Source organism: Trichoplusia ni, chromosome 25 (genome assembly GCF_003590095.1).
Source record: "Trichoplusia ni isolate ovarian cell line Hi5 chromosome 25, tn1, whole genome shotgun sequence".
Taxonomy (NCBI): domain Eukaryota; kingdom Metazoa; phylum Arthropoda; class Insecta; order Lepidoptera; family Noctuidae; genus Trichoplusia; species Trichoplusia ni.
Window position 1 is genome coordinate 1,313,574 of NC_039502.1, and position 20,018 is coordinate 1,333,591.

General features: G+C 39.2%; 1 protein-coding gene across 2 annotated transcripts; it reads left to right on the plus strand.

The window, feature by feature from the left end:
* The first annotated feature begins 36 nt into the window (after positions 1 to 36).
* Positions 37 to 19,394, plus strand: LOC113505287 (CD109 antigen). 2 transcript variants are annotated; one of them, XM_026887907.1, is made up of 34 exons: positions 37 to 85; positions 185 to 271; positions 904 to 1,340; positions 1,624 to 1,804; positions 2,416 to 2,587; positions 2,871 to 2,983; positions 3,891 to 4,031; positions 4,559 to 4,784; positions 5,057 to 5,259; positions 5,683 to 5,868; positions 6,072 to 6,296; positions 6,643 to 6,820; positions 7,075 to 7,250; positions 7,466 to 7,576; positions 7,886 to 8,026; positions 8,316 to 8,465; positions 8,705 to 8,844; positions 9,192 to 9,355; positions 9,605 to 9,756; positions 10,115 to 10,192; positions 10,277 to 10,453; positions 10,815 to 10,997; positions 11,196 to 11,432; positions 11,746 to 11,930; positions 12,209 to 12,311; positions 12,401 to 12,577; positions 12,894 to 12,995; positions 14,027 to 14,213; positions 14,318 to 14,544; positions 14,802 to 14,963; positions 15,269 to 15,462; positions 15,728 to 15,902; positions 16,215 to 16,320; positions 16,475 to 19,394. In XM_026887907.1, exons 3-34 carry the CDS (start codon positions 928 to 930, stop codon positions 16,678 to 16,680), a joined length of 5,571 nt encoding a protein of 1,856 aa, XP_026743708.1. In that variant the 5' UTR covers positions 37 to 85; positions 185 to 271; positions 904 to 927; the 3' UTR covers positions 16,681 to 19,394. The 2 variants fall into 2 exon arrangements, with proteins under 2 accessions (XP_026743708.1, XP_026743707.1); XM_026887906.1 differs by lacking the exon at positions 37 to 85 and having other exon boundaries at positions 99 to 271.
* The last annotated feature ends 624 nt before the right edge of the window (positions 19,395 to 20,018 follow it).

The following is a 20,018-nucleotide window of genomic DNA, read 5'->3' on the forward strand; positions in this document are numbered from 1 at the left end:
GGTTAGTTAACGGAACTTACCGGTTTTTGCCCTAACCGGGCGTGGTGTAGTGCGACTGCGCGACAATCGCGTTTTCTTGAATGAAGTGAGTAATGAGACGTTGTTAACGTTCTTGTTTATTTATTTGAAATAAAGTTATTTTATATGATTTTCTTTCTTATTAAGTAAGTTTATTTGTTTGTAGGTAGTACAGTGAAGTTTAAGTGCAAATGTGGTGGTTTTCTTTGCTTAAAATCTAGAAGCGAAGAGTATCCATGGGCGTTAACTTCAGGTTAAAAGAATTGTTAACTTTATTATTAAATTAAAATTAAGGTTAATCATGTATTAAACTCGTTGTTCCTTTTGTTATTTAACTATTATTTGGTTTGGGTGACCGGTGTTATATAATTCAGTGAACTTTTAACTGACAAGAGTCGGTGTTTACGTTGGCTAACGAATGATGGTATTCAAATCTGTATTATATCTTTAACACCTGTGCCCACTGTTGTTACATGTTATTTTCTTTAATACGGCATTCAAGCTTACTTAGTACAATTACATTATTCTTTGTGTAACGATCTGTAGTAGCAGTCGCATGCTGTAGCCGTATGTAACAGCAAATAATTTGGTAGGTCTATTATCATTCTGTAACTGTCAATAATCGTGACCCATGAAAGCATTTAAACTTTGCTAATTTCTCATTTAATAATCGACTGAGATTGTTCTCGTGTGGTTTTTATTGAAAATACATGAACATAGAAACTAACTGACGAAAGTACTAATAACTTATAAGATACAGATTGAACTTATAATTAGCATAAAATTAAAAAAATGTGTTCTTATAAATCATGAGCAAATTTATTTAGATACATATAATTTATTTAAGCAACATATTTATATTAATTGAAATCTTTTCTTTTACAGGCAGCTGTAATCAAAGACTGAATTATGAATCTCTTATTATTAACATATATACTATGTACAACAGTATTACAACTATGCAGCTCACAAGACTATGCATCTCCTACTTACAATCCTGACACAAGCCAGCCAAATCCGACAAATGATTACTTGAACCCTGATCAAAGGTATGAAAACCCTTATGATCCAAAGAGGAGATATCAAAACCGTAACCAGAATCCTTATGATCCAAACCAGAGTCAATATGATCCAAACCGCAGTCAGTTTGGAACAGACCAGAGGTTTAATCAGTATGAGAATAGGAATCAGGATATAAACTATAACCCCAATCAGTATAGTTCAGATGTTACTCAGAGACCAGCATGGGATAGTGGCAGAACATACAGCACCTCATATAAGGGTGCAGCACTTGAACACGACAGTGTCATCATTAATGAAGCGTAAGTATATTGTTTAGGTTATTAATCTCTGTGGAACTTAATCTTAACACTCACCATTTAAGTACTCATCTTATTACATAATAGTAATAGTTTTTCACTTGCTTTACTTACTTAAATGAGACTTATAATTGGCTCAGTACTACACCATATTAGTTTTTACATTCTTTATATTGTACAAGTCTATCTAACTAATATTAGTATCTTAGATTATAGCTTCAATTCTTACACTTAATTAAATAGTATTTAATAAATAACAGATCCCTAAGCTAAATTCTTGTTACAGCACATACTTCATAGTAGCATCTAGAATGGTGCGACCAGGACAGATATACAAGATATCAGCTAATATTCTCGAAGCCCGCATGCAAATGACCATCAGGGCTTCCATATCTTGCAATGGAGTGGAAATAGCTGATGTCAACCAGAGGGTTAAGGAGGGAGTGCCTGAAATATTGAACATGAGAGTGAGTTGACTGTATTATTACCTTGAATTTCTAGTTTTGCTAGAGAGGAGCTCTGTTGCCTAGATTCCTTCCATAACAAAAAAAATATTCTAAAAATAAATACTATACATAAAAATATAACATATTTGTTATTGCATTTGTTTCAATAAGAACATATTATAGAATAGTATAAGTTATAAGAGTTTTACATCCTTTTAAACAGACAACAATAATTAATTAATTAATTAATGTTTTTGTCTGTTTGTATCAATTTTATGTAAACAAAATTTTTCAGTAAATTGTTATGAAAAAATGTAACTCATTCTGTAAGTTGGATCATGTTATCTATCCAAAGGTGGCGAGGAAAAGATCACTTTCAGTGATAATATGGCCTATTGTGGCATCATATACTATTCATTGCGTAAAGAGTAAATGATAGTCTAGGATAAATATCATTAATATTGTCACATTGAAGCATTAGGATGCATTTAAAGCAAATATCGAACCCTTGAGCTTCGTCACTCATTTCTTTTTTCAATTTATTTATTTCTTTTTATCAGATAGATCTGACGCACTTTTTTTACTTTTTATACCCAATCGTCATCCCTATTACTACTGATGTTGTCCTGCAGGTGCCAGCCACCACAGTGCCAGGAGAGTACAAGTTGCGCGTCGAGGGCCTGTACCTGGACACGCCGTTCGGAGGCCGAGCTTTCGTCAACGAGACTCAGCTGTCTTTCTCCAGACGGTTCATGACTATATTCATACAGATGGACAAGCCTGTCTACATGCAGGGACAGACTGGTATGCTAGATAAAATTATCGAATAATTATTTTTCATTGCGTTTTGTCATTCTGTCTCGCTTTTCGCTCTTTCCATTTTACTTTGCATCCTATAATTCAGTGTTTTTTTTCAACTAGGAAACAATAAGGAGCATAAAGTCTAAAAATAATAAACTTAACATTGTTGTTGTATTCATTGCTTCTCATGTTACACAAATTATATTTTTTTTATTTGGATTATACCCTTAATATTATAGCCACGTTTTTGTTTATACCACATAAGTAATTCAGTTTACTCTTGCAGTACGTTTTCGTGTGATACCGATCAACACCGAGCTGAAAGCTTTCGGGCGAGCCATCGACGTATATGTGTTGGACCCCAATCGCCGCATCATGAAGAGATGGCTCTCAAGACAGGTAACGTTCATACAATTGTTATGTTTATGTTAAAGAGCCGTAAGGTGTATGTTTCCAGTTCCTCTGACATTTAAGCCATGTTTATTTAATAAAAAAGCAATCACAGCAAACATGTATAGTCTTCTGTGTGGATGTTTTATTAATTTGCAGATTAACATGCTTGGTCTGCACAATGAAGTATAATTTTTTGTTTTTTTTGGTAACCAAAACCGTCATTTGCACCGTCAAAGGCTAGGCCAATGACGGTGCACTTTTCTGGTAACCAAATTATGTCGTGAAAAATGCTTTCATCCATATAACTCCATGACAAGTATACTACAATCACAAAGAGTTGCTTAATGTGCTATTGTGACACCCGATCTAACTCGAGCTCGTTAGTGTCGCGCCAAACAGAGTATTGTTAACCTAATCACTGCCATATTTTACCTGACACAAGATATTTTGCTCGGATGGAATGTGAATCGAGCCAGCGAATTTGAGCTTGATTCCTATTTTTTTAAGTAGGTATTAATCATTTTTGATTACCGGTTTCTGATATTTAAAACTATAATGTTTTACATAATAAAGTATAATAAAATCAAAAGCATTTAGTAAAGAAAGGTAGTTCTAGATGGCAAGTGACTATGATACGCGTTTCTAGGCGCTATAAAACGCGGCAGATTTTACACCGTGGTTAGGTTTAGTCAGTAAGAATCTGACACTACCCGTTTCCTTCCTCGAGGGAGCGGGTGACAAAGAGGAATCCCGCGACAAAACAAAAGAGTTATTTCTTGATGGTTTCAAGGATCTTACAATATACTTTGACTAATGACTTCTACTTAAATATTATCGACATTAGATCGCTTACCTACGTTTTTAACAAGCTATCTTAAGCAAATATAGCACATACAATGTGTATTTGTTCCAGAGTAACTTCGGTACAGTGAGCCTGCAGTACCAGATGTCGGACCAGCCGCTGTTTGGCGAGTGGCACATCCGCGTCGAGGCGCTCGGACAGATTGAGGAGGCGCAGTTCCTCGTCGAAGAGTACTACCAGACCAGATATGAGGTCAGTTCCTTATACATAGCTACTAGCGGTAGGCCGCGGGCCCGCCCGCTACAAAGCTAAAATGCTCCGACGGGAGCATAAAATCGGGATAAGAATTTACTATTCTACGCGTTAATCCTGGTTATAAACTGTCGTTGTACTAAGTTTCATCTAAATCCGTTGAGTGGTTTTTGCTTGAAAGAGGATCGAAAATCCATACATAGAAACTTTTGCGATATCACCACTTCAACATTTGATTTTCAATATGTTGGTTTTGCTCTTCAGATAAGAAACATTCGTCACACATTTGAACCCTAGTATGAAACGGAAAATCCCTAATGCTCTAGCTTCCTTATTCAAAAGTGTGATTCTGGTAAGAATCATTTGGTTTAAGAGACGGTTACACGTTATGTAGAGACAAGCAGACAAGAATCACTGATAAAGTGTCGTTTGTAAATACGGCCGTTTAGGGTCCTAAGCAAACACGACTGTTAGCTATATAGTTCATTAGCTCAAGTTACTCATGTGAAATGTATCCATACAACCAGGTGAACGTAACAATGCCGGCGTTCTTCTTCAACACGGAGACCTACATCCACGGCCGCATCATGGCCAACTACACGTCGGGCGCGCCCGTGCGCGGGAACCTCACGCTCAAGGCCACCATCCGGCCCATCCCGCAGTACCGGCCGCGGTACTACTCGCAGGGACAGTTCAATAACAGGGGACAGTTCGGCATACCCACCGGCTATGGCAGCACTCAGTATACAAGAGGTAACTACAACTTACATACAACAACAAAAAAAAAATGATATATGGATGCTTAATAAAATAGCAACCTCTCATAAACAAAAATTATTTCTTCTGGAAATCTCTTAAATAACCACCACTTTCAAAAGCTCTTGTTATGTTGTCACTCTTATTGCATACTTAACTTGGCACTGCTTAAAAAAACAATCATACCAAAAAATATCATCACAATTGTCTTGCCGCATTCGTGTATATGTCATTGACCAACTAACCAACAAATTTCTTTTACCGTACAGTCCATCCAAACTACCCTTACGGCTACAACAACGAAAGCAACTACCAGCAGCAATACGACTACGGCAACGGGCAGTCCGTGATAGACGAGTACGGCCGTGTAGTCAACAAGGACACGCGCTACCTGCCCGGACAACCCAACCAGCTGGACCAGCTCGACTGGTGGTACGACCCACAGAAAGTTGTCACAAGGATGTTTAACTTTGTAAGTATACTTCCTATTGAAAACATGATGATTGTGCTTGTGATAAATTCAGATAGCTAAGATAAAAGATTGCACGGATAGCCGAGTGGTTGAGGTCATCACGCCAAACTCACTGAGCTTAACGTGTCGCGGGTTCGATCCCCGTGTAGGACAATCATTTGTGTGATCCACGATTGCATGTCCTGAGTCTGGGTGTCTTTGGGCATGTGATTTGCTGCGGGAGTCTTTTTTTTTAAGAATTTAAGTGTTGTGTCCCAAAATGAAAAAAAATTTAAAAACCTTACTTGAATTTTCATATAAGCTATGTGTAACATCTTATCACCGTCTACTTTTCTTATGTTTCTTTCACACTTATTTAGCAAGGCATGCTACGATTTCTATCGATTATTGTATCGTAGAAGTACATTAAATGTGTATTCTCAGGACGAGAAGTACCCCTTCTGGATGCCGAAGCCGGACCCGACGCAGTACGCGATCGACCACAACAATATCAACAACAACATCAACAGCAACCAAAACAACCCCAACTACAACAGTTACACCACAACGTCGACGTACAGCAACTATTACAACAATCCCTATTACGACCAGCTGCCGTACCTGAGATTTGTAAGTGTTCACTTTGATATCTGGAACTTTGCATATGATTTATGACAATAATTCATAATATCTTGTCTTTTTAGTAATCTAATAACTAATCTACTACTACGTCTATTGCACCCTATTAAATAAATGAAAAAGTAAGATAGATTGAAAACCCCAAAACATGGAGTAACAGTGATTGTATGTATTAACATTATTAATCTTTCCAGTTTAACGGCACGTACGACTTCAAGTACCCGATGTCGGAGCTAGCTCAGCTGGTCCCGACGCTAGATGGCGTGGAGGTCATCATCACGGCGTCGGTGGGAGACCCCTTCCTGGACGAGGTCATCGAGGGCTACAGCATCGCTCGCATCTTCAACTCCTCCTTACAAGTCACGTTCCTCGGAGGCACGCCGCAAGTCTTCAAGCCTGCGATGCCGTTTGATGTCTATGTGAGTGTTGAAGCTTGTTTTGAAGATACAGTAAAGTGATAGAGTCTGTAAAAAGATACAAGATATAAAATGGATATAATGAACAGGCTGGGTATTATTTATGTCTGATTTTGGAAGAAGGTTTTGATGTCATTTTATTTTCGAAAAAAATTGTTTGTCGCGAAATATACATGGTAAAATTTTACGTTAAGTTGTGGATGAGGAAAATTAAAGACAGCTTTTGATGTTTTTTTTATTATTTTATCACTGAGGAGTTATCTAATGTTGCCGGCATCTTTTGCTATGTAACCATTAAGCGCACAATGTAACCACGAATATTTGTCACAATCGTGTATCGTGTGGGCAGATGGTGGTGTCGTACCACGACGGGTCGCGGCTGCCGGCGTGGCAGGCGCGCGGCGTGTCGCTGCAGGTGCAGCTGCAGCTGGAGGGCCGCGGCGGCGCGCTGGACCCGCAGCAGCCCACGCTCGTGCCCGGACACGACGCCGTCTGGCATCTCAAGCTCGACCTCTACAAGCTGCTCCGTGAGTACTGCACTACGATACACTGCCCATGATGCACGCTATTTTTAACATAGGTCAAAATAAAGAAAGCATTGATACATGAAAAGAAGAATTAAAGTCCCCTTTTAATTTCATTGTGTTTTTGTATTACTCAAATGTAATTTTTGTCGCTTAAATGTCATTACCTGTACCTTATACAATCTTACACCAATTTAACAACAACAATAACGATTTCTACCCATGTCTAAGTTTCCGGTATATTGCCGTCCCCTCAGGACTCCAGAACGACCCGAACTACCGCGAGGTACTGAACAGCATCACAGGCGTCCGCCTGTCCGCGCAGCTGTCGGACGCGGCGGGAGGCCGCGCGTCCGCCGACGTGCACTTCGTAGCGCACTACAGCGCTAACAACCACCACATACGTATCTCTACCAGTACTACTGACGCTAGGGTAAGGACTTACCTTATTTGTGTATCCCTTAATATATCGTTTAAGCGTCACTTCAAAAAAATATATATACTTAATGCTTAAGGTTGTTTTTCACCATGCAATCATTATAGACTGATGTAAAATTAATAAGTATTTCTTGTCTGTCTATTTTTCTTTCTATACAACAACTTTTGTTAACCTTTTAAATTGTAGTTAATGTACGTATTTTTGTCTAGGTTGGAGAGTACATAATATTCCATGTGCAGAGCAACTTTTACATGGAATCATTCAACTATGTTGTTATGTCTAAAGGTATCATTCTCACCAGTGGTCAAGAAATCATGCAGGTAATGAACTGATAAAACAAAAATTTTCCAATGATTTTTTTTTATGAAATTTATATAACAACAATTTTCGAATATAGACTTTCATCAGATAATGAACGTGTTTATACTGTTTTTTGTTTTGAAATTAATTAAATCTTTATCAACTAACAATGACGTTATAAGTACGCTTCACTTTAGAGGTTCATCATTATCATCATCTGCAGCCTTTGTCCTCACTCTACTGGGTGAGCTTGGGAAAGCAATGCGTTCCAGCGTGTATTGTACTAAGTAAGTTGTAGGAAGTAACCGTGCGTGTTGTGTGGCTGGCAGGAGGGGGTCCGCACGTTCGCGGTGTCGGTGTCGGCGGAGATGTCGCCGGTGGCCACGGCGCTGGTGTGGGCGGCGCAGCGCCGCGCGCACGTGCTGGCCGACTCGCTCACCTTCCCCGTCAACGGCATCTCGCGGAACAACGTGTGTAGCACGCAGCGGACACATGTCTACCTAGCAAAATCACAAATACATACTTAAAGCCCCACTAGAAATCATTTTTATTGTACTTAGAATAAACAGATTCCATTACACATTATCTCCACTAACATGCAAATGTATTTTTTTATAAGGATGCTTTTTATTGATTTTTCTAGATTGTTCATTTTTCGTCTTACAAAAAAATCTTATTACAAATAACAACATTTAGCACACAAACCACAATATCTATGCCTTGTACATAATTATATTGAACCCGTATGTTTGTGTCCAGTTCACGGTGTTCATCAACAACCGCAAGCACCGCACTGGCGAGCGCGTGGAGGTGGCCATCTACGGCGAGCCGGGCGCCTACGTGGGGCTGTCCGGCATCGACAACACCTTCTACACCATGCAGGCCGGGAACGAACTCACCTACGCCAAGGTAACACGACACTAAGATTTTTTTTTCTTCTAATGTAAAATCATCAATTAACTCCTTCCGCTTTCGGTTAGGCGAAGGGAGTGTCAGACTCTTACTGGCTAAAACCCACCTTTGTAATATTAAAATAGACATGATCTTTTATCTTTTTTAATGTTAAAACAAAATTTACGTGTGACAATATGTAGAAACAAGAATTAATTCCATGGCAGTATACTTCAATATTTCTTACCCATGCGCAGGTGATATCGAAGATGTCTCACTTCGACGAGTCCACAAACGGTACGTTCGCGTACACGTGGCGCTCGCACTTCGGCGACGCTGACGATCTCGTGTACTTCCCCTCTTCCACATTCGGTATCGACGCGAACAGGACTTTCGAGTTAGTATACTTCTATATTGCTTGTTTTAAGTGTTTCGTAATAGCGAAATATACTAATAAACATGAGATGTGCAGTATTTTGTTTTGTATACAACATTTTATGATTTCAATAATGAACGAACAATCGAACAATGAACGTCACAAATAAACTCATGTACATTTATCGTGATAGAACTGTCTCAGATGAGAGCAGGTTTTCAGATTTCGACTAAAGTTTTTCCATAAAGGAGTAACATAAATTCAACCATCAACGCATACTATCACAAGACATCACAGCCTGCAGTTTGTCTACCTACAAGTCGTATATTAAACTACCATAGGATGCTAATGCAATATCTGTGTGTCAGGTACGCGGGGCTGGTGGTGTTCAGCGACGTGGCGGTGACCCGGCGCTACACGACGTGCAACGTGTCGCAGGGCTACGGCGAGTGCCTGGAGGGGGGCTGCTACCCGCTCAGCAAGCGCTGCGACGGCAGCTACGACTGCCCCGACCACACCGACGAGTCCAACTGTAAGGATGTTCCTCTATTACCTTCACAAATTAATCTGTTATAACTCCTTACAAAGTTGTTATGAACACCGCCACTTGTTGATGATCCTTTCCCAGGAATTAACTGAGATTTTAATACGTACAACTGTTTTTTCAGCAAATTCCATGAACTTCAAAATGTTTCGGTTTCTCAAGATCAAGTTATAATTTAGTTTCCCTGTATTTTGCCAAAAACCACCGTATTATTACAATATTCCAACTGCCCCACAGGTGAATCGGATATAAACAAGTCGTTCGAGCTAACTCACTTCCGCAAGTTCCGTTTCAACCGCGTGCAGCGACAGTACGACAACGTGTGGCTGTGGCGCGACGTCAACATCGGCCCGCACGGACGATACGTGTTCACTGTTGATGTCCCACAGGTATAACAAATATACGTCTATAATCAATTTCCAACAATTTTAGACTGGACTGGACAGGCTTGTTTCGATATTTCTTCACAGGTTTGTCAGACAGGAAATGTCGACTCAAACGACTCAAAGCTTCATTTCATGTATATTGAAAGGAGGTCATGTCTCTCCTCCTTTGACTTAGAATTTTCGACTCTGACCTGTAATGTTTAACCATAGCTTACTTATGGAAAGACTGAATCAAAAGTATGGAAGGGAAAATTCAAGATTGACACTAGGCATTAGAAGAATCCTCGGAACCCGCTAGTCTGGTACTAGATATGCCACGTTCCTAAAAAAACTGCCTTTAAACTAGATCCTTATGTTACAGATCCCAGCTCATTGGATAGTGTCCGCCTTCAGCATGTCCGCCAGCCGCGGTCTGGGGATGCTCACTGAACCCAAACGAGTAAGTTTACCCACACATAATTGATGTGAAAGTTTTTATTCAACTTAAAAGGACAAAAACATGAACATGTAATTTCCCTTGCAGTATATAGGCGTGCTGCCGTTCTTCATAAAGGTGGAGGGCCCCGACCAGTGTCGTCAGGGCGAGCAGGTCGGGCTCAGGGTCGTGGTGTTCAACTACCAGCCGCAGGATATCGAGGCTGTTGTGGTACTGTCTGCCTCTCCAGACTACAAGTTCGTCCATGTCGAAGAGAATGGCATTGTAAGTTATTGTTGTTTAATAATGAAAATTTCCTGAATTTTGGTACATTGGCTGAAGTGTTTCTTGTGTCAAAATTTATAAATGAATATTTTTTGGATGGATTTGGGGGAGGTTTTTGTCTGGCAGTAGGATACAGTGGGCTGGAGAAAATTATTGCATTTCGAAAGCATCAGTTAAATGAGTCAGTGAGTAAATATCGAAGTGGTGATTTGTGATCGAATTAAGGTTATTCATCAACTGTAACACTTGGTTTGTACGACACTCACTGCCAACACCAATGACTCTGTCATTAGGTCGGCTGGCTATTTTCCGCTTTCTCACAATGTCAGTATAGTTATAATTTGAAAGTCGCTCGGTCCAGGTCCGCTCGTACAACCCTCGCACGTCGTTCGGCGAGCACCAGTTCTTCGTGTACATCGTGTCGGGCGACGCGGCCACGGTGTACGTGCCCGTCGTGGCCACGCGCCTGGGCGACATGCACGTCCGGCTGCACGCGTCCACGCTCATGGGGCAACACCACGTCGTCAAGAAGATCAGGGTCGAGGTAGTGCCTTAATAATACTCTATAAATACGTTTTTACTGCATTTTCAGTATTATGAAATTCTAGATAATCTCTAAAATCTATCTTGTCTCTCATTTTCGTGAAGATTTGAAATTCTTCCCCTAAATTAAAAAGTAGAGTCTAAAAAGGCATGATTGTATTTACGTAACATACATTTTACAAATAAATGTCCCCCACAGCCGGACGGCCTCCCCCAATACCGCCACCAGTCGGTCCTGCTGGACCTGTCGAACCGCGCCTACGTGTTCCAATACATGCACGTGAACGTGACGGAGACCCCCATCATCCCGTACGAGGTGGACCGCTACTACGTGTTCGGTTCCAACCGCGCCAGGATATCGGTGGTGGGCGACGTCGTGGGGCCGCTGTTCCCAACCATGCCCGTTAATGCTACTAGCTTGTTGGATCTGCCCATGGTAAGTACTTCAAATATTATTAATAATTAAATCGAACGCATTGCAATTTTTATAAGATCGCGAAAATTTCGGGTCACGAGATAAACCAAATTAATATATTAATACATGTACCCAAGGTGAAAATAAATTATTAACGACTAACCCAGACGCTAATGTAAAGATACTTAAAAATACCGACTATAGCTAAGAAATGAAAACGATCATAAGTTTTATTGTAAGTTTAATCGTGTGAAGAAGTTTGCAACCAAACTATAAAGTAAAAAGCGACATCTATCTTCAATCACGTAAAAAACTATACCATTTGACATCCCAGGACTCAGCCGAGCAGAACATGTTCAGTTTCGCTGCGAACATGTACCTGACCCTGTACATGCGGCTCATCAACCAGCGCAACAGGACGCTGGAGCGCGACGCCTTCTACCACATGAACACGCTCTACCAGCGGCAGCTGTCCTTTATGAAGCCCGACGGATCCTTCAGCTTATTTAGGAGCGACTGGTGAGATTCAAAACTAGACTTCATTATTATATTACAGATTTCTGTATATCTCTACAATGTATATGGTTGAGGAGCTGGTGGCAAAGCTATAACCGCATAAGTGAATCGACCTCAGGTTAAGCTACGCTTGACGTTCTTGCTCTGTAGGCGGGTGACCATCTTTGTTATAAAGGCTTAGCCTCATAAGTCGCTCGTCGTTCGCTTGCAGCGACAAATCTGATCACGTGACCCCATTTTTAAATTCCCCGATTGATAAGAAAATATTTGTGCAACAACAGGAACCAATCAGCGTCAAGCGTGTGGCTGACGTCATTCTGCGCTAAGATATTCCAAGACGCGTCTTTCAATGAGTGGGAGAACTTCATATACATTGATCCGGAAGTAAGTATTATATCTTAACTAAAAACAGTTAAAGAATAGTGCGTCATTTTTAGCATAATAATGTCTACAATTATAATACATCTGTCCAGGTGATATCGATGGCTGTGTCGTGGGTGCTGGACCACCAGACGCCGGAGGGCGCGTTCTACGAGGTGACGTGGCTGCCCAACAGGAACGACAACTCCACCATCGTGGTGCCCAAGAACTCCACGCTGTACCGCGAGGCCTTCGGCCACGCCGGCTGGCACGACCCGAGTGCTGTCGAAGTTAGTACACCTACATATCCTTGCTACACGAAAATAGTCGATCTAGGCAATCGTATTCTGTCCGAAGCAAATTTTTGTTAGCCTTTGGTTTTACTACTGTGTCCCATTTTCTATTGGTTGTTGTCTGATGTTTTAAAAACTAAAATAAAGAGAAAAATGTTTTATACTCGAGAAACATCTTGTGTGTAGGGTTTCTAATACAAAAAATAAACTTACCAGCTGTACTGTTATTAATATCGGTCTTGATTTACGGTGACATCACTTAAAATTGTAAAGTGTAATGAGTTTGTTGTAACATATTTATGTTTTTTAACAGGTGAATGATTCAATAATTATGCAACGAAATCTAACGCTAACCGCACAAGTCGTCATCACTCTGGAAACTGTCAAGAATCTCAAAGATATTGGTGTGAGAGAGGTAAGGATAGTTATGCAGTTTAACAAGAATTAAAAATATATTTGGTTTTTAATTATCACTTGACCGCAACCGCTCGCTGTACCGCGCCCTAGGACTGCGCGTCGAGGCGGGGGAGGGGTAAGAAAGAGCATGAGTTTACACGAGATTGTTAGTGTCGGATGGATAGCACGACAGCATTTGACAGTTTTAAGGTAGAAATGTTGTTTAAAGCCTAAACTAATTAAAATTCTCTATATAAACATTTTTGACTTTACACGCCACTTGTACGTTATTGAATGATTTTTCAATCGCCAGATAACTTTTATCTGAGAAATAAATATGGCCTTTTGACATAATATATTTTCTATACAAAAGCTGTCAAAACGTTAAACTTATTCGTCAGATAAGTTATCTGAAGATTGAAAAATCGGATTTTAAATGGATATTTTATATTAAATAAGTATATCTGAATAATTCATTTCATTAATTTCGTTCATAGTATTTGCGAAACCTGTGCACGGCGACAGACAAATAACCGTAATAGTACAAGAACATAACATTCAAATTAAATAAAATTGATACTTAATGGTGGTAATTAAATTTTAAAAGGATAACTGAAAATTTAAATCAATTTTAAAAAGAAATAAAAGTTATTCTGACATAGATTCTGTTTTATCTTCCGTTTCGCTATCGGAACTGGAATCGGAGTCGTGCTTTAAATCCCTACTTCCCTACTAATATTATAAATGCGAAAGTAACTTTGTCTGTCTGTTACTCTTTCACGTCTAAACCACTGCACTGTTTTTAATGAAATTTGGTACAGAGATAGAGTTGACCTTGAGAAAAAACATAGGATAGTTTTTATCCCGGACTTTTGAAGAGTTCTCCGAACTGATCTCGACGGAGGCGAGAAGCTAGTAATATACTCGGCCACCTTAAAATCATCACGAGATAGCGCTCGACCTATCTTGGAATATTGACCTCACGTGCATCAGACCCACAGACCGGTACAAGCGACACTAGCTATCCATGCTGACATGTCCCCCCGGCAGGGCCTGAGCGCGCGCGTGTCGTCGGCGCAGCAGCGCGCGTGCCGCTGGCTGGAGCGGCACCTGCGCCTGCTGCAGGAGCGCGGCTCGGCCTACGCGCTGGCGCTGGTGGCGCACGCGCTCACGCACGCCAAGGCGCCCAGCTCCGAGCACGCCTACCGCCTGCTCAAGCGGCGCCAGCGCTACGAGGGTACGTACTCGCCATGCTCACTGCACTGGCACGAGCGCGGCGCGAGACGACAACTATGTCTTTACAGAAGAAGCAAAATATTAAAGTAACAACTTACTAACCAGGTGGTCTCAGCTACTGGGGCCGCGAGCCAGTTCCACAACCCCCATACAAGATGGAGAACCAGAAGCCGTTCTTACTGCCGCGTCTGCCCTACCGCTACGACAGCAACAACATTGCGGCCACTGCCTACGCGCTGCTCGCCTGTATGGACCACCAGGACAACAATGAGGCTATTGTTATGTGGCTCAACGCGCAACGACTTAAAGATGGCGGCTGGGCCTCCACTCAGGTTCGTGTTTTTATTGCAATAAATTTCATTTCATTTTTTTTTTAATTATTTGATCAGCCACGGTTAAATGTTATGGTTTGTAAGTGGTAAGATAAAGTTACCATGTAGGTGGTAAGATAAAATTGTGTTGCTTTTTTGTTTTCTGAAAATAAAAAATAAACATTTTTCTTTTGAAACAAACAAAAATTATATCTTCAAATACGCACCTATATAACAATAAAATCAAAATAATAATTCCATTCACAATCTCTGTACAGGACACGTACATAGCTCTGCGCGCGCTGATCGAGTACACGAACCGCAAGCGGCTGCGTGACGTGTCGTCGCTGACCGTCAGCGTGGACGCCGTGGCACTGTCCGGCGAAACGCGAACGCTCTACGTCAAGAATGACAACCTCGCCGTCATGCAGTACATCGACGTGAGTATACACGCTGTACCGTCACCTATTACTGTTTTATCAGGGTACATCTGCAACTCTTCAAAATAGATTCACATTTAATATAATAATATGTACTTGAGACTTTTATTAAGAATATATTTTTTTTGAATTTCAAACCTTAATTGTATGTTCTTACCACTTTTTTAATACCTTCATTTAGTTATAGCATAGTAAGATGGTAGGTCACTTGCAAGTAAAACAAATCGCTGGGTTTCCGCGCAACAAGTGCCGTGCAACGGCGTGCCTTCCCCGACGTCTCTGCTAACCAGACGTTGTGTGCCCAGATCCCGGAGGCGTGGGGCACGGTGAAGGTGACGGCGCGCGGCGCGGGCTACGCGCTGCTGCAGATGTCGGTGCAGTACAACGTGGACATCGCGCGCTTCCAGACGCCACCGCCGCTGCGCTGCTTCCAGCTGCGCGCCGCGCACCACTTCCACGGCCGGAACCAGTCGCACATCGAGTACCAGGGCTGCGCCAGGTAACACGCGCCTCCTATGTGGATAGGGCCATCAGCAATATTCCGGTCTTATAGTGGCTTTAGAATGTGTTCACACTGTTTACAGGAACTAATAAAGCGGGTGATTTAAAGACGTCTCTTTGGAGTGTCAAGTAGCTTTCAATGGGCTACTGTATGAGAAGGAATTCTACATTCCTATAGGTCAGATTTCCTATAGTCATATTATGTAAGTCCGTTTCGGAGTGTACTTATAAGTTAGTATTAACTAGAACGTGTTCATCCCCAGCTGGACGCTGCTGGAGGAGTCCCCTCGCTCGGGCATGGCGGTGATGGAGGTGGGCATCCCGACGGGCTACATGATCCAGCAGCAGCGGCTGGACGCCTATGTACTGTCGCGACGCGTGCCCACGCTGCAGCGAGCCAAGTACCTGCCCACCAAGATACTCTTCTACTTCGACTATGTGAGTATCTCCCGTCGACTGCTATACCAAAATCAACCAGTGTAGTACTGGCAACAATCTAGCTTTAACCAGACAAGTAGTTCTCAAGAACACTGGTAGATCAAGGCCATAACTAATGTACACTAGACAATAAAGGCAGTCAATGAACCTCATCAATTCACAAACTACCATAAAAATCAAAAAAAAATACAGACAAACCGGACATTTTGGACTGAATTAACTAATTGCTGACTGTACTTACGGGTTCAACGTCAAGAAATCTCGCGAACTTTTCTTCAGATGTAATGTTCTAACGTATCACATTCTCCACAGCTATCTGAAGAGCAGACATGCGTGAACTTTACCGTCGAGCGTTGGTTCCCTGTCGCCAACATGTCGAGATACCTACCGATAAGAGTCTACGACTATTACGCACCCGGTAAGAACAACATTACCCAGCTTATAACGAAACACTGGTTAACAACCTAATAGTATTTATTATACCAAGAGAATCTGTTGTATTCCACTGTAACAAACATTTTTGTAATGTTTAAGTGCACAAATTTTTCCTAACATAAAACCTCCTTCAACAGAACGATTCAACGAGAGCATATTCGACGCCCTACCAACATACCTACTGAACATTTGTGAAGTGTGCGGGTCCTCTCAGTGTCCCTACTGCGCGATATACAATAACGCTTTACGTTCTACCGTCGCCGCACCACTCCTACTCATAGCCGTCCTCGTGACGCTCACACGGTATCTAAGACCGCAAGCATTCTTCTACGGAATCTCATAGTATGTATACTAAACGAAAAGTAAATTTAGAATTGAGGAATTTTATACCAAAACTTGGATTTAAATATGATTTGGAGTATGAAATGGCTTGTAATATAAATATATGAATTACCTACGGAACTATAGTTTTAGCATATTTTTATATGCTTTTTTAGATAAGTATTTGAGAAATTGTGTCAATTAGTTATCTACATGATAATTTTAGTACAAATAATTAATGCGTGTGATTTATGTTACTGGAATTATTCGTTTTTTGCTTCTATACCGCACATACAGTAACTAGAGCGTACACAATAAAAATCTCAAATTAAAGTACATGAGGTTATGTAACATAGACACACGGTCAATGCGCAATTCATTTTTCCGCGTGAATGGAGAAATTAAAAAAATCTTACATATTCAATATTACAAGCCATTATGTAACCAACTCGTTCAATGCTTAGATGTGTAGTTAAAACTACTTTGTCATAAAGGTAAACAGTGTTGGAATCTCAATCAATTCAAAATAGCCATTCTTTAAATCATAAATATTATACAAAAAAACGCAAATGAAGTGTATTTACTAGTATATTTACTAAATACTGTGAATACGGTATATACATAAATGCCTTGAACCTGTCAATTGGTATCATCTAGTATTATACCTAAAATAATTACGTATATTTTCTTTTACATGTATATACTTGCTGTATTGTAACCCAAAATGTATATTTTACGGTACTTGAGGTTCATTTTTGGTTATTATCATTGTAGAACTTAACAGATAAAAGAATCTCTTTTCGATCGCTACACACGCCGTAGTGTAATTTCCTATCCACTAACTCGTAAGTAAGTTAAAATTAAGACTCAGTGCCCATATACCAGTTCTTTAATGTAGTTTTATCATTTAAAATCAAGAAAAAGATATTTCTACACTATATAAGTATACTAAATGTATTATTTTTACTTTAACCACCGTTTATATTTAGTAAGCTTCAAATCATATATATTAAAGTTTAAAAACTTTACTTGCAATTGTATTAAATATTAAAGTAAAAATTATGTATGGCAGTTTTCATATACCATTGCCTGTGGATATGAGGATAAGATTTACATTGAAATCGGTTTTCTTACTAAAATATGTCTAATTTCTATCCGTAAAAATGTAGGACCCTGTCCAAACATGATTCCCGTCTCCATTCCAGTTTAGTGTAGATAAGAAGTGTTCATCGTAGATTAAGTGTTCAATAAGGCGTGGATTGCGGTTTTTTATTCAAATATGTAAATTGTGGTTGTATTCTCACCAGAAGAGTCCCATAGTATAATTTATATACTGGGAGGTTTGGTTTTTGAGGATTTCTGTACAATTTTTTGCAATATGCATGGTTTTGGTGTGAATATTGTGCTCAAAAGTGAGCATTTGATAAATTGATCAATCTATTTAGGTACATATTTTACGTCTTAAACACGTGTGCAAAGGCTGTCTTCCTTTTAGAATAATGACAGATTAACAACATGATTGATAATTAATTATATGATTGGATCATTATGTGTGCATTCTAAAGAGTTGTGCCTAATTTCAAGTGTTGTGACTTAATAGTATAATAATGTTTATATACATTAGCGTCAAGGATTCGGCTGTCCATGAACTACCGTAATGCACGTCTGTTTTGACGACTCCAGTTTGTATAAAAGACATTTATTATGATTTATTTTTATCAAATCATGTTATGTTTTTATTTGTAGTATCTTCCAAGAACAATCCATGTAATATGTAAGATTAGAAATCACCGTCGTAATATTTTAGTTACATTATGATTTTCCGTTATCGTAAGCATTTAACTCAATCTCTATCTCTTTCTTTAACCTTGGTGCTGTCTCTTTTACGTTCTAACTTTTATACTTTTCGTTTCTGAATAATTTGAGTTATTTTTCTACAAAACTCTCTCACATAACATAATTGTATCCACACATATCGAAATTCTACAGTATATTTAGATAAAAACAGATAACAAATTGTGATGATTGATTATATCATAGCATTAAATGCATCCTTGCCTTGATTCAAATATTTTTATACAATGGCAGCGCGGAGCAGTTCTATGTAAATAATGTAATTGTAGGATTTCTATGTAGTACTTGAATTAATATTTTTACCTTTCTCATAAGAACCTATCATCTGACTTTTTTTTTAATTTTGTGGTAAGAGAAAAAACCATTCTAAAAGTTTTTGCCAGATGCTATTTGCATTTAAAAATTTTGTATTTAGATAAATAACTGAGCAATATATATGAAATGTCAATCATAATGCCTTATTAACAAAAGACAATATAAGAAACTAAAATTTATTGGAAATATTTTAATGAAATTTATACATTAATTTGTAATTATATTATTAGTATAAGTCATCATAATTATCATGGCAAATAAGAGTACCTATTTATTTTTCGTATTTCAGAATATTTACGACATTGAGTACAAAAATGTACCGTCCAAAATTGCCAACAAAAAATATTATAAATTATATTAAAAAATGTATTCAAGTGAATCTCATGTCTTTATCACAATGTGAGCATGTTACTTAAGTAGTTTCCGTCCAAATTACCAATGACTGATTTTTTTTTACTTTTATGTATTTGTGTGTAATATTGTCCTAAGTTGTTACAAAGCTTTTCTGTAGACTAGGAGAGTGGTTTATCGTCATAGATTTATTTCCAAATAAAATCTTACAAAATATTTTGTGCGTTTGTTTATTTCTTACATCCCTGTGTATGTCCAATAGGACAGTCCTAATAGGATGCTTGGGTATACAAATATTAGACACGTATTTTTGGCTTATGCTGAACAAAAATAAAATACTTGAAAATAATGTTTTTGTTTTGGTTGGAAGAACTTAAAAGTTTAAGAGTTTGGAGCATGTAAAAGAAAAATGAATCCATTATTATTTGTTAGCTGATATACATTATAGATAAAAAAAAATGTCTATGTCCCTAATATGGCATCACCTGAAATCCTATTGGCGAATAAAGTAGAAGTGGAAAGGCCTTGGTCAAGGAATAACTTTTTTCTATCAACAGCAAATAAAACAATTATCATCATAAGTTATATAATACCCGCTGCTAGCCATAGGCCTGTTTCTTGCCCTTCACATCCTCTTTTAGCAAACCTACAAGGTATTTTGAGCAAATATAAGAGTAAATATGTATACCGTAAAACGGGGTGAATAGAGGGTTTTTTGGGGTGGATAGAAACAGAGTTTTTATTAAAAATTTGGACGTTTAACTAGACAAAACATAAAGATTATACGCAAACTCACAAGTATTTCATAAAGTAAGTGTGTCTAAGCATTTTAATGTAAGA

Excerpts from the sequence above, each read along its gene's own strand:
- LOC113505287 (XM_026887907.1), top strand. The coding sequence starts at position 928 with ATGAATCTCTTATTATTAACATATATACTATGTACAACAGTATTACAA. Across the intron at positions 5,869-6,071 it reads AGCTGCCGTACCTGAGATTT|TTTAACGGCACGTACGACTT; the intron begins GTAAGTGTTCAC and ends TAATCTTTCCAG. Across the intron at positions 10,998-11,195 it reads TCAAGAAGATCAGGGTCGAG|CCGGACGGCCTCCCCCAATA; the intron begins GTAGTGCCTTAA and ends TGTCCCCCACAG.